Below are 14,502 nucleotides of genomic sequence, written 5' to 3' on the forward strand. Positions count from 1 at the left end.
AGGTGAAGGTACAGAGAACTTTGAGATACTGCAGCCATGAAGACATGGTAATTATTTTAGAGGAGTATAAAGATTGCGATACTGAGGAATAGCGTCTTTTAAGGAGAGTGATGTCCAGGCAGAGTAGATGGCCAAGGAGAAAAGCACAGACCAGTTCAGAGGCAGGAGGATGGCCAGGAATATGGTGTTTCTGAAGCCAAAGAGAATTGTTAGAAATTGTCAACAAATCAGATGACAAAGAGCTAGCAACCAAGATGAAGGACTGAAACACAGCCATGGGAGGGCATCAGTGAAGAAGTTTCTAAGATAACATCAGTGAAATGGTGGAAATGGAAAACCATGTTATGTAGGTCAGTGGATAAGGGACTGGAAGTGTGATAAATATGGGTTACTGTTTTCAAAAAGCATGATGGCAGAGGTAGAGCAAAAACCAGTAGCGTATGTAAGGTTGAGGCAGAATTGAGGGAAGAGGGTTAAAATAAGAGAGCTTGAACCTGTTTATATCTTTAGGGTCAGGAATAGTCTGGAGACTGAGCAGAGGATCTTACTGATGGAGTAAGATCCTAGAGGAGAGATGGAAAGATGGCAACAAGCACTGAGGCAGGACGTTTAGCCTTGGAAATAAAAAGTGTGTTTAGATAAGTACTTATATTTTGGTTCAACATCTGTCCTTTGCTGTTCTGTATTCTCTGTGAACTACTCCAGAAAAATGTTGCTGCTTTTATTGCCAAGTTGCTTAATTGCCTTAGAGAATAATGGCAAGCAAGCTAGTCTTGGGATTTTTTTAAACAGAGAAGAATCAAAGCAGGAAGAGGTAGAGAAATCAAATAGATTGATGGCCTTTTTATTGACAATTTCTCAAGTAGGTTACCCCTTCTTTTGTCGGTCTATTAATGGTTGCTGACATCTGTGAAATACTTTTTAAACTAAAAATGGGTAGAGATGTAAGGAACGTCTACCTGCTATCATAAGGCATTTGTTTTTTCCATCATAAAAGAAATGATTGTGCAAATGCCAGGTCCATGCCCTTTGGCAATGATTCAAGGATTACTGACACTTCATTCTCTATAAAAATGTCTACCAAAGAGGAACAATGATGCCTCACTTGCTTTGTCTACCACCTAAAACTCCTGGTGCATTTTCACTTGATACACTTTATCCTCATACCTGTGAGCCAGGAAGAGCTTTGCTGTGGAGAAACTGGTTTATCAAGGATCCGCTGTCTCCACATTGGGCATCTGGGACTAGAATTTACATTTCCTAAAGCCTAACTTGTTTGTTCTTTCTAATTCGTTACACCAATGCTTCTTAGTCCTTGTATGACTCCGGAGACTCCATGATGGTACATCCAGGGTGTTTTCAGGGGTTTGCTGCAAAAGACCCATAGATCTTAACATATTCCTGGTGCAATCAATGCTTTACAATCTTGTTAACAGTTACCTCCTTTCTGTAAGTTGGAGAACACAGCAAGCAATCACGTTTTCAAATAGGGGAAATAGCCAGGCATAAAACCCTGAGATCTTAAAAGCATGTTAAATTCTCACCTCCCCCTCCAACCCCATCCAGCAGTCATTCAGCTGTTGGACTGAATTTGCTGGTGTTCCACACCAGGTGCTTGGGACACCTGAGATAGGAGCACATGGGGTTTGGGAGGAGTGGGGATTTGCAAATTCAGATTCCTGGGTCCCATCCCAGACTTCCTGCATCAGAATCTCTCAAGGGGGGCCCAGGGATCTGAATTTTGATAGGCATCACAAATGATTCTTATTTATACCATGGTTTGAGAGCCACAGGCTATTTGAATGCTCAGTCAGTGGAACTTCATAGGTGATGAGGGGTATTGAGGTTTTCTATTCCTACCAGACACCTCACCAACACTCCTACAAAGCCAATATTGTCCCTCTTTTCCTTACCAAGATGTCAAGAGTATAGAAGATGCTGCAGTGGCCGCACATGCCGTGAGCATATCCCTAGGTGTTTGCGATGAACATGCATTCAGTGTAGACTTCAAATGTCAGCACCTGAAGCTTCTTGCCAGAGGTGTTTCCCGTCCACTGCGGTCTGCTCTGCCCATGTCCAAGGCAGACTGGAAGGGCAGAGAATGAAACTCCCCATACCCACTAACCCTCAAACTATGACTGGAGGGAACTGGAGTACACATACTCAAGCTCTCTTGCCCTTTGGGTGGAATAACTCTGAGGACTTGTTTTACGCTGGGCCCCAGAATGCCTTAGTGGGCATAATCTCCATTTACCCACCGTGGGAACTTGCTTGATAGCACAATCTTGACTCCCTTCCTCCTTCCTCGTCTCACTCCCCGACTCCTCTGTCATTGTTCCTTGGGTTCACCTCCCAGATATACCCCTCGCACTAAATACTTATCTCAGCGTCTGTTTCTCGGGGTGCCCAAATGAGCATTTATAGATTGATGCAGCAGGGCACGTAGCATGAAGCTGAAAGTAAGCGTGGGGAGACCTGATCGGAGAAGGCTAGAGTTGCTGCACGCCTGCTTCATGGAAGAAAGTCTGCTTTTGACTAAATATCCAAAGTGTGTCCTTTGGATGTTTATCTTCAGCTTCCAGCATCATAACACTGATTTTTAGCCATTTACTTATATTTTCTTGAAAGATATTTCCAGTGATTTTTTTTTAAAGTAGAGGTTTATGCTTCTTAATTGAACTATGAGGAATAAATAGAAATAATAAATGTACAAATGGAGAGCATAGTAATGCACACGTTGACCATGATTTACAGCTATTTTACTGCACAGAGTATCCATAACCCACCAGTAACCACTGCAAATGCCCATTCTTCTTTGTACAGTTGCATATTTCATCCTAAATGCTTACATACCTTTACTTATCCCTTTGTAATAAAATGGCTGGAACTTAAAATAAGTGCATTTAAAACAAATCGATTGTCAATACTCTGTGCTGCTAATACATGGAATATTGTTTTCCCTGAGGTGTTAGTACATTAAGGCAAGACTATTTGTGTTCGGTTATAAATTATTAACTATTTACACCTCACTGACTTGTAACTTTTTCCTTCTTGAGAAGTCTCACTTATAACCTTCACTGTTGCCTTTAGTTGGAACTATTCAAAGCAGCCTTTAGGGTTTTTAAAGATTTATTTTTAGTAGGACTCTAGAATATGCACGAACTTGTTCAGTTTTACTGGCCTTTAGATCCCCTAAGCAAAGACACTCTTTGGAGATGTAGTCTGGCATGCTGTGTCTCTGAATTCACACAGCCAAACATTTGAAAACGAGGTCTGCAGCTTGCTAGGCGTGTACGTTTTGAAATTTTTTACCTTTTTTCTCTGAGCTTTGATTTCCTTATCTGTAAGATGGGAATAATAGCACTACCTGATAGTTCTTCTCTGCAGTTCAATATCATACCTCAGACTTGGCATGGACCAAGTTCTCAGAAATGTTTATATTTTTCCTCTTTTGAACAAGCTTTATGGGATACCTTCATTTCCTAAGCAGGGCATTTAACAACTTCTTACTACCTTACCCAGCAGGAGAATAAAACGGGCGTCTCAAACTCCCAATTCGCCATTTGACAATGAGTGAGTGAGATGGGTGGGTATTTTTTGCTAACGACTGCTCTGACTTGGGACTTACGCTTAAGTTCATATCTGGAAAAGGCAAGGTTTGTAACCAGCTCTGTACAGGTTGTCTTGACAGATGAGCTCCTCAGTGGGGATTTTGTCCTCTTTGTTAGCTGGAGGAAGTTCTTAATACCAGGCCTGGAACGTGGAAAGCACTCCGGAAACATTACCTTTTGGAACCTAATATCAAGATTGTGAACTAAGATACTGTGAAGTGTGGAAGGCCACGGGACCACCGAGACCTGCACTGCACTTCCTGAAGACGACCCCCCCCCAAAGGGCTGTTCTGTAGTTTAAGTGGCCACTAACTTTGACTCGCAGCTTACTGTGTGCATAATGCTGAGCAGCTGCTCATGAGTTGGGAGAGAGGAGTTGTTACTGAGCTGGGCTTGAATCCTAAATAAGTTACTTATTATTTGGTGACTGAGACAGTGTTCCTGTTTCTCTAAAGTTCAGTTTCCTCATCTGTACAATGAAGATAATATGACCTGGCTTTGGGGTGGTTATGAGGCCTCAGAATACCAGTGGGAGGTCTGTCCATGGTGCCTGGCACACAGTGAGCCCGAGTGACCATCAGTTGTTGGTACCGTATTGCCATGGTGGTGAGGACGCTTTCGACCGGGGGTTCTCAACAAGGGATGACTGTGCCCCACAGGGACCATCAGCAATGTCTGGAGACGATTTTTGGTTGCTCTGTCTGGAGGATGGATACTGCTGAGCATCCTACAACACACAGGATGGCCCCCACAACAAAGGATTACCTGGCCCAAAGCGTCAGTAGTGCCGAGGTGAAGAACCCTTGCGTTAGGTCATGGGTAATCTTAAACAAGCTTAAGCAATAGGGGAATATTTCATCACCCAGAACTGGAAATGCAGAGGTATGGTAGGTTTCAGTGTTGAGTGATTTTAGAAGCTCCACGACCTCATAGAGGTTACAGATACTTCATCCCTACCCTGCCATCCTAAGTGTTAACTGTCCTCAGGCTGGTCGTAAGATAGCCATGACACGTCCAAGGGTCACATCCAGGAAAGGAAACATCTAGAAGGATGAAAAACTACATTTTCCTGTGACTTTCTCTTGGGCAAAGAAAATGCTTCCCAGAAGCCACATCAGCCACCTTCTCTGATCTTATTAATCATAATGAAGTGCATGAAAATTCTAAACCTATCACTTGAAAAGATAGAATTAGCATACTTGGGGGTAGGAGTCAACTGCAAAGTCTACTGTACTAATAGTAATTATTGTATTATACAGTTATATCATGCTAATTCTACACCCAGGAATATGGAGGATTAGTGATGTTTTTTAAAACCTTGCTTAGTTCACATAGTTAATAAGTGATATATACAGGATATGAAAGCTGGCTGTCTTCTTTCAGAGCTTTAATCTGCTATGTTACTTATCCTCCCCCAAACCAAAGACAGCTTAGTTTCTACTTATTACTGAACAAACATTTGGGAATTCTTGTTACTTACTTAATTCTGATCAAGCTCAAAATATTTGTTTCTAAAATGCTTTTAAAATATGCAGGTTCTCTTTGTTGCTGCAGATCTTGGAACTCCCCTTTTATTTATTTCTTTATTTTTACTCTAAGAACAATGGACTATGAATTCTTACTTTCATGATCATAAATCACTTTTATGATTCTAAGTTTACTTACATGGAGTGAAAGTCCTCCTAGCAAACAGAAAGACAAGATACATCATGCTTTATGCCTCAAAACAGACTTAATTTTGAGTCTTGGCTTAACTATTGACCAACCCTGTGGGCTTGGCCAAGTGAGAGATCCCCTGTTTATTCCTCTTGAGCCTTGTTTTCCTCATCTATAGGAAAAAAGTCATGATATTGCTTATGCCTAGAGTTGTACTGTGAATATTAAATGAGGTGATACATCCAAAGAGCTTACATAATAAATTCCACATGCTTGCTATTTTTTGTTACTCTTACCACTATTGTTCAGGCTGTTATTTTTGTTACTGTTATCCCCTTCATTTGGGTGCTTTGAGGGGTATAGGCTGGAGAGGAAAAGGAATGAGCCCGAGAAGAATGGGGAAACCATCATGTTTACTATTTGGAAGACATTTTTTAACAGTGTGTGCAAGTTTGTGTCTTTTAAAAAAAGGGGGTGGGGGTGGGAGCTCATCTCTGGACACTGTGAATGGCTATTCTTGAAATTAATTTTCTTGGTTAATATCAAGATGGAATTATATCCCATATGGGGAATGAGTTGAAGCAATCAATAACTATGTGTTGAGTACCTGCCATGTGCCCAGGGACTGAAGGGGGAATGGAGAGTACGAGGCACTGTCCATTCTCTTCTGGTCCTCAGACTCTCTTAACTAGTTCATTAGGTTGATCTGGACTGTGATAAAGCTTTCAGGCAAGCCTTCATTCCACTATGAAGACTGAAAACTTAAGTGCAAGGCAGGTCTTAACGTATTACGATGGTGCAAAAATCAAATGTTATTGAATCAAGAATCATTTATAAACTTGAGTATAGCATCCTCTCTTCAATGACTGCTATTGAATTGTATCCTTGGGAGGAGAAAAGGAAGGATCCTTGGCTACTTCGGTGTTCTTTTAGTTTGCAAATTTCTTCCTTCTATTATCCTATCTAATATACCACCAATCACCCCTAAAAACACTCAAGTACCTTTGAGTGATCCCCTAATCCCTGGAATTAACTAGACATTTACTCCAACTATCTGGCAAAGTTATTTAAAAAGATATAAAAATACCAGTGGGAGAAATGTCCATTGAAAGTGTCAGTGAAGGCAGAGAGTTGTCCAGTGCACTGGAAGTAAGGGTTATAGTGATAGTGGATCTTGGCTAGCCTTCGTGCCATCCAATCTAAGGCACTCCGCTGCCTTGTAGTAAAGTAAACACACCTTACATTTTAATTCAGGCCCATTTTTTTAGCTTTCTCTAGCCTATCTGTCCCAAGCGCCTTGAACTCAGCATGATTCTATTTATATTGAGCAGATCTGCTGTTCCTTGAAGGAGCTATACTTTGTCTTGCTTCAGGCATTCTTGTAAGCTGTGTTCTTTGCCATAAGTGTCCTTCATCCAACTCTTAGGATAGTTCCTATTTTTCTCTGTTTAGAGGTAATCTCTTTTATAAGGCCTTGCCTGACCTCACCTCTTCCCCCAATATGGCTATGTGTTCCCATTCAGTGCTGACTGAAAACTTTCAAAACCATGTTGCAATCACTTATGTACCTATTTATTCCATGAGCCCATACACTTCTTGAGTGCAGAGAATGTGTCTAGTTTATATACTAAACAGTTTACGTGATAAACTAGTAGACCAAGATAAGCATTTGGATAGAATTGTGAAGGAATAAAGGAATGGATGAGCAGGTTAATCCCCAAAGTATCACAAACGTTAGCCTATTTGGACAGCAATCCACTGCGAGGCAGAAGGGAGGTTTGGCAAACATTTATTGAGCTGATTATGTGTCTGGCCCTATGCACTGGGGAATAAGTCAAAGTCCTTAACATCAGGAAGGTTTCAATTTAATGGAGGAGAACAACATTTACAATAGGCTAAGGCAAGTTATATTATAAAGTTAATTATAGGTGCTAAAATAGCTCACAGGCAGGTGGGACACTGGCCTTATCTACGTGTGTGAGTGACAGAGAATTGGCAGGTTTGAAAGTGATAGTCAATGGGGATCGAAGAGACAAATAGAAGCTCTCCAGGTAGAGACTTTGGAAAAGTACTCCATGTTGGAGGAAAAGCACATGCAAAGGTTGGGAGACAAGAGAAGAGCATTCCTGGACCATATGGTACAAAGAGGTCCAGATAATCCAGAATTTAGTAAGCCATGCATAGGACTTTTGACTGTAGTTTGAAAGTGGGATGATAAAATTTATACTTTATATAGATCTTGAGATCCTTAAGTAAGATTACTGTACTATCAGCTAAGCATTATCTTTGTACCAGCTTTATGGAAGACTCCATTTTTTACTTTAACTTACATCACAAATTGCAAAGTATTTTTCACGTCCAGTAGGAGGAGCCAAAGTCTCCACATTCTTTACAACTATAGCAGGCAGGGCCTTTCTTTGCCTGGGGCTGTGCTGGGAGCTGTCCACTTCAGCACATCTTATTACCTTGGAGTGGCTCAAAATGGAGAAATAACAGAAAAACTCGACCTGAAATGGGAAAGGTCATTGTGAAAAAAGACACAGGTACTTTCCAAATGAATAGCATAATAGTATGCTATATTGATCTGTACTCTAATTTTGTCTTAAATTGTAATGACTGTCTCCCTCATCATATTAAGTTTTCTTAAGCCATGTAGCAATACAGGTGTCAGTGAGTCATGCTTGAGACTCATTGCTAATGTATTTGATTCTGTTTCTAGTCCAAAATAAATACATGTCACAGAAGATTCTGACCAACCTTGGGTTTGAGCTAGTTGAATGTTTTATTTCATTTCCATTGGAAAAAAATGTTAAAAAAAATAATAAAAGCACCCAGTGATTACCCACTTTAATGGAACAACAGCCAGTGTTTCTGCCTTGAATAATTGCATTCTTTTTTTTTTTTCCTTCTGGAACAAAAATGGAGGGGTATATAGAAACAATTCCTGTTGGTGAATTTGTACAAAACATTGTTTCAACAGAACTTCCCATTAACTGCCATTTATTTCTTCTCTCATTATTGATAATTTGCTTTTAAATTGAGAATACCTCTTTTACAACCCATCTCATCTCCCTGCATGGCTAGACAATTACATTTAAATTTGGTGGCTTTCCTATTGTAAACAATTTCTCAGGAAAATGATTATGATGTTACTAACCCAGATTTATGACTTCATTGTGCTATCGCTGAGGATAAGAGACTAGTATAAAGAAAAAAAGTTGTTTACATACAAATATATTATCAAAGAAAGTCCTAAGGAAGCATGTGGTAAAATCAACCCAAATTGCAAAATCTCCTACGGGGGCCAGTAGTTAGAGATGGCTTTCTGGATTTTGCAAACTTATGTTCTCAAATGTTGATAAAAGGGTGCATGGTTTTAAAGAATTCCAGTTGTGGGTAGACAGTCCCTTTCTTTGTTTTATTCTGATCTAACACTGAAAGAAACTGTAGCCTGTTAGGAATTGCTCGAAAACTTACCAAGTCTATTTGTTCAGCAGTAGGAAATACACATACAAAAGAATACACATGACTTGTCCCCTACCTCTGGAAATTTTACAGTCCTACTTGGAAGAGGAACTGTGCATTGTGCAGCTAATGCAAAAACCGTCTAATCTTAGTGTAGGAAAATGAACGTGAGCCTCAGATTTGGCGCTAAGGCTGGTAACTTGCCTTGTTCAATCCCATCTGCCCTGCGGAAGGCAGAGCGATACGGTGTTCACCACCTCAAGTTATGTAGACCTGCACGGGAACCCTGGTTCCTTGCCAGCTATGTGACCTTGGGCAAATTTTAACACACTAGACCTCAAACTTGACAGTGCAGTATAATCATCTGAATTAATTTTATTTTTTAAATTTTTACTTCTTGTAATGCAGAGTTTCTGGGGCTCAGGAAAGGAGAAGCACTGCTTTAGCCTCTTTATTCCTCATTTTCCTGATCTGTGAAATGGATAAACCTACAGTACCTACTTCATCTAGTTGAGAAGAGTCAATGAGATAATCCATGTAAGGTGCTGAAAACAGCACCTGCCGGGAAATAAGTGCTTATTAAGTGGCAGTCCTTATTAAGGGGTCGCAAAGGCTTCTGGCTCTGAGCAACAGCTAAGAGGACAGTATCCAGACCCGCTGCAGAGTCAGCGCCCAGAGCAGGGTCAGGAGGCCAGTGCGGGAGCGCAGTGCAGGCGAGGTCCGGCTAGCGGGCAGGTGCGTGGCACCCACTCCCAGCGTCCGGCCTGGCTAACTTTTCAGAACGCGAATAGGGCTCTATCCCTGCCGGGCTGCTTCTGTTAACTTTTCCCCAGCGAGATTTGAAGATTCGCCAGAAAACTTCACCAGGCCGGAGTTGGGGCAAGACCCTCCCTCCCCTTGGCCCTCCTCAGGGGCTCTGTCTACTCGGATTGGAGTCGGGATGGAGGGGGGCGCTCCTGCCCAGCGTGAGCGAGCCCACTTCGGGGCGACTAGATGTCGTTGAGGCGGAAGACCTGGATCCACTGCTCCCTCTCCCAACTTTCAACCCTTTCCCACTTTAGGCGAGAAGACCCAAGCCCTGGGTGGCGAGGCAGCCTCCGCGCTGGAATCCGGGGCTGTTCGCGTGACCGCGTGGGGGAGCGGAAGGGGGAGGGGGCGCTCCCCTGCGCACCGGATTATTTTTGGCTCCGCAGCGCCGGCTGCTTGCAGCCTGTCGCGCGCACACACGCTCACACACGCGCACACACACGCACACACGTTTTCTTTCTCGCTCTCCTTTGTTTATCTTCTAATCTGTTTTATTTTTAAAGATCTCTTCTTCACTCTGTTCCGCCCTCCTGCGAGCGCGGTCGCGGTTCGGCGGGGTGCACGCTGCTCCATCCCCCACCCTAGCCCTCCTCTGTCTCCCCAAGCGCGGGGTTTGAAGGTCACCTCCTTTCCAGTCCTCGTGCGAGGCGCCGCCGCCGCCTCCAGCTGGAGACGCTGGAACAGGCTGCGCTGCCCTGAAGTGGTTATCGCAGCCGCGGCGGCGGACAGAGCTCGGGGTCTGCGCAGGTTGGGGAAACCCGAACTGGAGCGGGGGAATCCCTCCCCTTTCACCCAGGCCCCCCGCTGCACCCACAGTGGGGCGGGGGCGCTCTGCCAGCCCCGGGAAAGGGCAGAGGAAGCGGCAGCTGCCGGACCCCACGCGTGAGCCTCCTGGGCCGGAGAAGAAGGAAGGAGCGAGCAGCGCACCCCACATCTGGAGGGGGCAGCCGCGTGCCCCGCCCCGGCATAAGAGAACTTCTAGCCTCCAACCCAGGCGGAGAGAGGAGGCGCGGACCGGGTGCCTCAGAACTGAGAAACCTTGTGCGCTCCAGACCTGCTCCCAGTGGCCTCCGGGGCCCCGGGGTTTCTGGACTTGCGCTGTGCCCGGCCGTGCCCAGCCCGCCGCCCAGGCAGGGGCGCCAGGGCGGGGCTGACCTGCCCGCGAAGTTGCAGACAGCGTGGGAGAAGCCAGCATCCCCCTTTGCTGCCTCCAGCTCATGGTGAGTGTGGCTGGGGGTGCTCAGAGCGCAGGGGAGTTGGGGGTCTGGGGTCCAGGAGAAGGCGACGGGAGACCGGCTCTCCAGCTGTTCTAGGTAAGTCCAGACGGAGTCACTGTCCCTGTGTACTCCCCGCGCCCCGCCCCGCCCCGGCCCAAAGGGCCCCACAGGGGAAATAGGACCCCGAAAGCTGGTCTCCTCCCAGTGCGAGTCTGGGAGCGCTGGACTGGGAACTTTTTCGGTGTGTGTGGTGGAGCGATCTCCCTGCACGGCTGTCCACAGGACGGAAACTGTGTCCCCCTCCCCCGCGCGTCGCTTCCAGAAACGCGCCCTTCCTCGCCATAGAGCCTTCCTTGGAAGCGCCCAGACTACCTCATCTTTCCCTCGGGAGTGAGTCTCAGGTGCACCGAGTGGAGGGAACCTGCCTGCGCACTTTGGTTAGTCTCCCCGGCGGGCTGGAAGGTGCACTCCGCGCGCCCCCGGTCTCTCCTTTCTCTACCGCCGTTCGCCAAATCCGAGCGAATAGGCACTTCGGTGGCCAGGGAGGGCGTTTAGAAGTGCCGACCGCCTTGTGGGAGGGCTGTGGGGAGGAGGAGGGTTGCTGGGTTGGAGGGAGAGAGATTGTGTTTATACGCATTGAGATAAATGCCCCGAGATGAAGCGTCCGACCCCAGAGAGAAGGGGTTTCCCTGGGAACTCGGGACTTGGAAACTCCTGCTGCGCCCGCTGGTTCCTTCGGTGTTTCAGGGAACCTTCCTTCCTGCAGAGGAAACCCAGGCTGTCTCAGATCTCCGTGCTGCGTGAGAACGCAGACCGGGCTAGCTGCTTGCCAGCTCCGTTCTCCCTGTGGTCAAAGTATAAAGGCGAGGGCTGGGAGAGCAGGGCGCTGCTCCCATCCTCTCGCCACCCAGGAGGCCACCTGGCTGTGCTGCGCTTGGCGCCTCCGAGGGTGGGTGTCACGCAGATCTCAGAGCTGCTGGCCCAGGAAGGGAGAGAATACTCAGATCTTTTCCTTGCTCTGGAGCCTTCAAGATTTCCTGCCACCAGGGTATGGGGGCTACTTATTCCTGCGCTGACAAGAACTGGGATGCACCTGCCAGCCCAGGAGCGTCTGGGGCGGGGCTGCACATGCTTGGGGATTTGCACCCAGCCGGGAGGCTTGGCACCCAACTGTGGGTCTTTTCAGTCGAACTTGGAAAAAAGGGGGGGGGGATGCATTGTGGAATAGCTTTGTCTGAGCAAAGATATTATGTTAGTAACTTAGGGTTTCTGTTAGTATTATCATTACTTGTTTTTATTATTTTTTATCTTAAATCCAATGCCTACTTTATTACAAAAGAAAGGGGGGGGGGTGTTGATGAGATGGCCAAGTCTTTCATTTTTTAAGTAACCAGAAGGGCCTGATTGGAGTCACTGGCAGATTATTTTTGGCTGAGATCTTTCTTCTTCAGAACTAAAAGACCTGGGCCTATTAAGGGCAAAGGTGGTGCTGGTGTGACTGTGCCTGGCTAACAACAGGGCTGGCATCAAACCTGCCTGCCCTTGGCTCATCTGGGAGGCACTGGGTCCAGCAGAATCCACTGATTTCCCCTAAGTTAGCTTAGGATTGAATTCAGCTGAGAAGAAATGGGCACCACCCCTTACCCTTGTCCAGGGCATCTCAGCTACCCCAGAGTAGAGCATTGTGGCTAGAGAAGCACCAGGCTTTTGACATCTGATGACGTGGGTTCAAATCCCAAGTTGCCACTTGTCTGCTGCATGACCTTAGACAAGTTACTTAACCTCTCTGTGCCACAGTTTGATCACCTGTAAAATGAGGGTTTCAGGAATAGTGCTGGTTTCAGATTTATAGGTAAATCAGTGAACACTTAGGGTCTGGCACATGGTGATTTCCTGAATAAAGTTAGTTTTCATAATAATAATTACTATTTCTTCTTATATAGGTTGCTCTAATTTTTGAGACTTTCTGACACCTGGTGGGTTAGAAAAGGCAGGTAGTACCCCTACACACTCACACACACACACACACAGTTTCTTTTAAACACCAGATGAAAACTTGCATGTGGAAACAAAAGGGAGTTAATTATAAAGCGAAGTTGCTCCACAGAGCTTCATGTCTGTCCAGGCTGGAGCTGCTCTCATCTCTCATGTTTACTTTCTGCATACTGTAAGATGGACCAGGGACAGACTGGAAGGGAGTGGCAGTGGCACTTGATATACCATCTCTAAAAGTACTTTATATCCTGAAATTAAGTTTTTTTGCAGCAGTCATGCATTTCGTCTGACCAGGTGGAAGGCCTGCATCTCTCTGGCCTCCTGGGATGAAAGTATAAGCTTAGTAAATCGTCTTCTCAGAACACACTGTCTTTAATATCATCCTATGATCCCAGAGTTTTCCACTCAGAAATCAAGCCAAAACCTGAGTCTGAGCAGATTTTCCCACCTGGAATTGACCTGTTCTGTCCTATATTCTCTTCCCATAATTGATGCTTTCTTTTTTTTTTTTTTTTTTTTAAACCTACTCCTATAAAGTCTGAACACAGACCTTTCGGATGTCCTCAGGATGCTGATAAGGTTTGTGTTTTGTTTTTTATTTTTTTTTAAACAAATTTAGTCTTTTCAGCTTAAACTATACCAAGCCACTATAGTTATATCCACAAAATGGAGTCTTTCTTGTATAAATGTCTGACATATCACCTTTTCAAAAGTTATACTATTTTATTTGCATCCTTTAAGATGATGTGTAGAATAATGAACACATCCCGAGAGGGAGGTTGTATTTGACACAGAAAATACTTTGGGGATGCAGTAATTTCCCAGTGGCACATAAGAAGACTATTGGAATTCGAGGACATTTGCTCTGAAGGGCAGCAGTGAATGAGTCCTGTTGTGTGGCCCAGTATGGGCATTATTCAGTAAAGATGCCGCCAGTGAATACTGCTGGCTTTCCTAAAATAGTCTGGCAGTTTGCCATGCTCCCACTCCCCCAGGTTGACTGAGACAAAAGGTTGTGCTGAAGACCTCAAACCTGGAGATAATGCTTTTAAAGAAGTTGTGAGGATCTCCCCAGTGCCTGCCTCCATCATTTAAAACACTGCTCCAAGGCACAAGTATAAATATTAAAATTTTAATTAGAGAACCAATCAGTGATGGTGCTTCAAAATGAGGGGCACCCAGCACTTTGAGACGAGTTCACAGTGGACATGGACACATGGAGTAATCTGGGAGACGAGCACCTTCGTATTTTGTACCCATTGTTGCTCTGGGCCCGTAGTTACTATTGATCTGTCATTGGTCACTAGATACAAGGGAAGTGGGTGGCTGTTGCCTGCTAACACAGATGGCTTTGTCTCTCTCGGGAAGGGATAGCTCAGAACTTAACTGTGTGTCAGGTGCTTGGCTCAGTGAAGAAGGCGGACAAGAACCTAGTTTTCATAGAGCTGCTTTTGTAGTAAAGGAAGCCAGCCATATAATAATAACATTTAGAAATATATTTTATAAGGATGATGAAAAGTTACAAAAATATAGCAATGTGATGGAGAGTGACTTAGAGGGGTTTCCAAGGAGGAGACATTTGACCTGAAACCTAAGTGAGAAGAAACTGATAAACATTGATCTAGGCATTCATCCAATGAGGTTTTTTTTTTTTTTTTTTTTTTTTTCTGAACACTTGCTATGTTCAAAGCACTTGGCATACAGTTATCAATACATACAAGCATCCCTGTCCTCACGGAGCTTCTATTCTA

The 14,502-nt window shown here is 44.8% G+C and overlaps 1 protein-coding gene across 16 annotated transcripts in view; it reads left to right on the forward strand.

Moving 5' to 3' along the window:
* The window catches only part of RBFOX1 (RNA binding fox-1 homolog 1), a 2,130,504-nt gene that overhangs the window by 654,862 nt on the left and 1,461,140 nt on the right, over positions 1-14,502 (forward strand). Inside the window, exon 1 of one of the 16 annotated variants that reach the window (XM_037813994.1) lies at positions 10,147-10,759. The exons of 14 other annotated variants lie outside the window; for them this stretch is intronic. In XM_037813994.1, coding sequence (XP_037669922.1) covers positions 10,757-10,759 — 3 coding nt within the window. In that variant the 5' untranslated portion in view covers positions 10,147-10,756. Of the gene's footprint in view, positions 1-10,146; positions 10,760-11,106; positions 11,194-14,502 lie in introns of those variants that run through there. One more of the 16 variants, XM_037813998.1, reaches the window with a different exon arrangement.

The sequence above is a fragment of the Choloepus didactylus genome, chromosome 21, assembly GCF_015220235.1.
Source record: "Choloepus didactylus isolate mChoDid1 chromosome 21, mChoDid1.pri, whole genome shotgun sequence".
Taxonomy (NCBI): domain Eukaryota; kingdom Metazoa; phylum Chordata; class Mammalia; order Pilosa; family Megalonychidae; genus Choloepus; species Choloepus didactylus.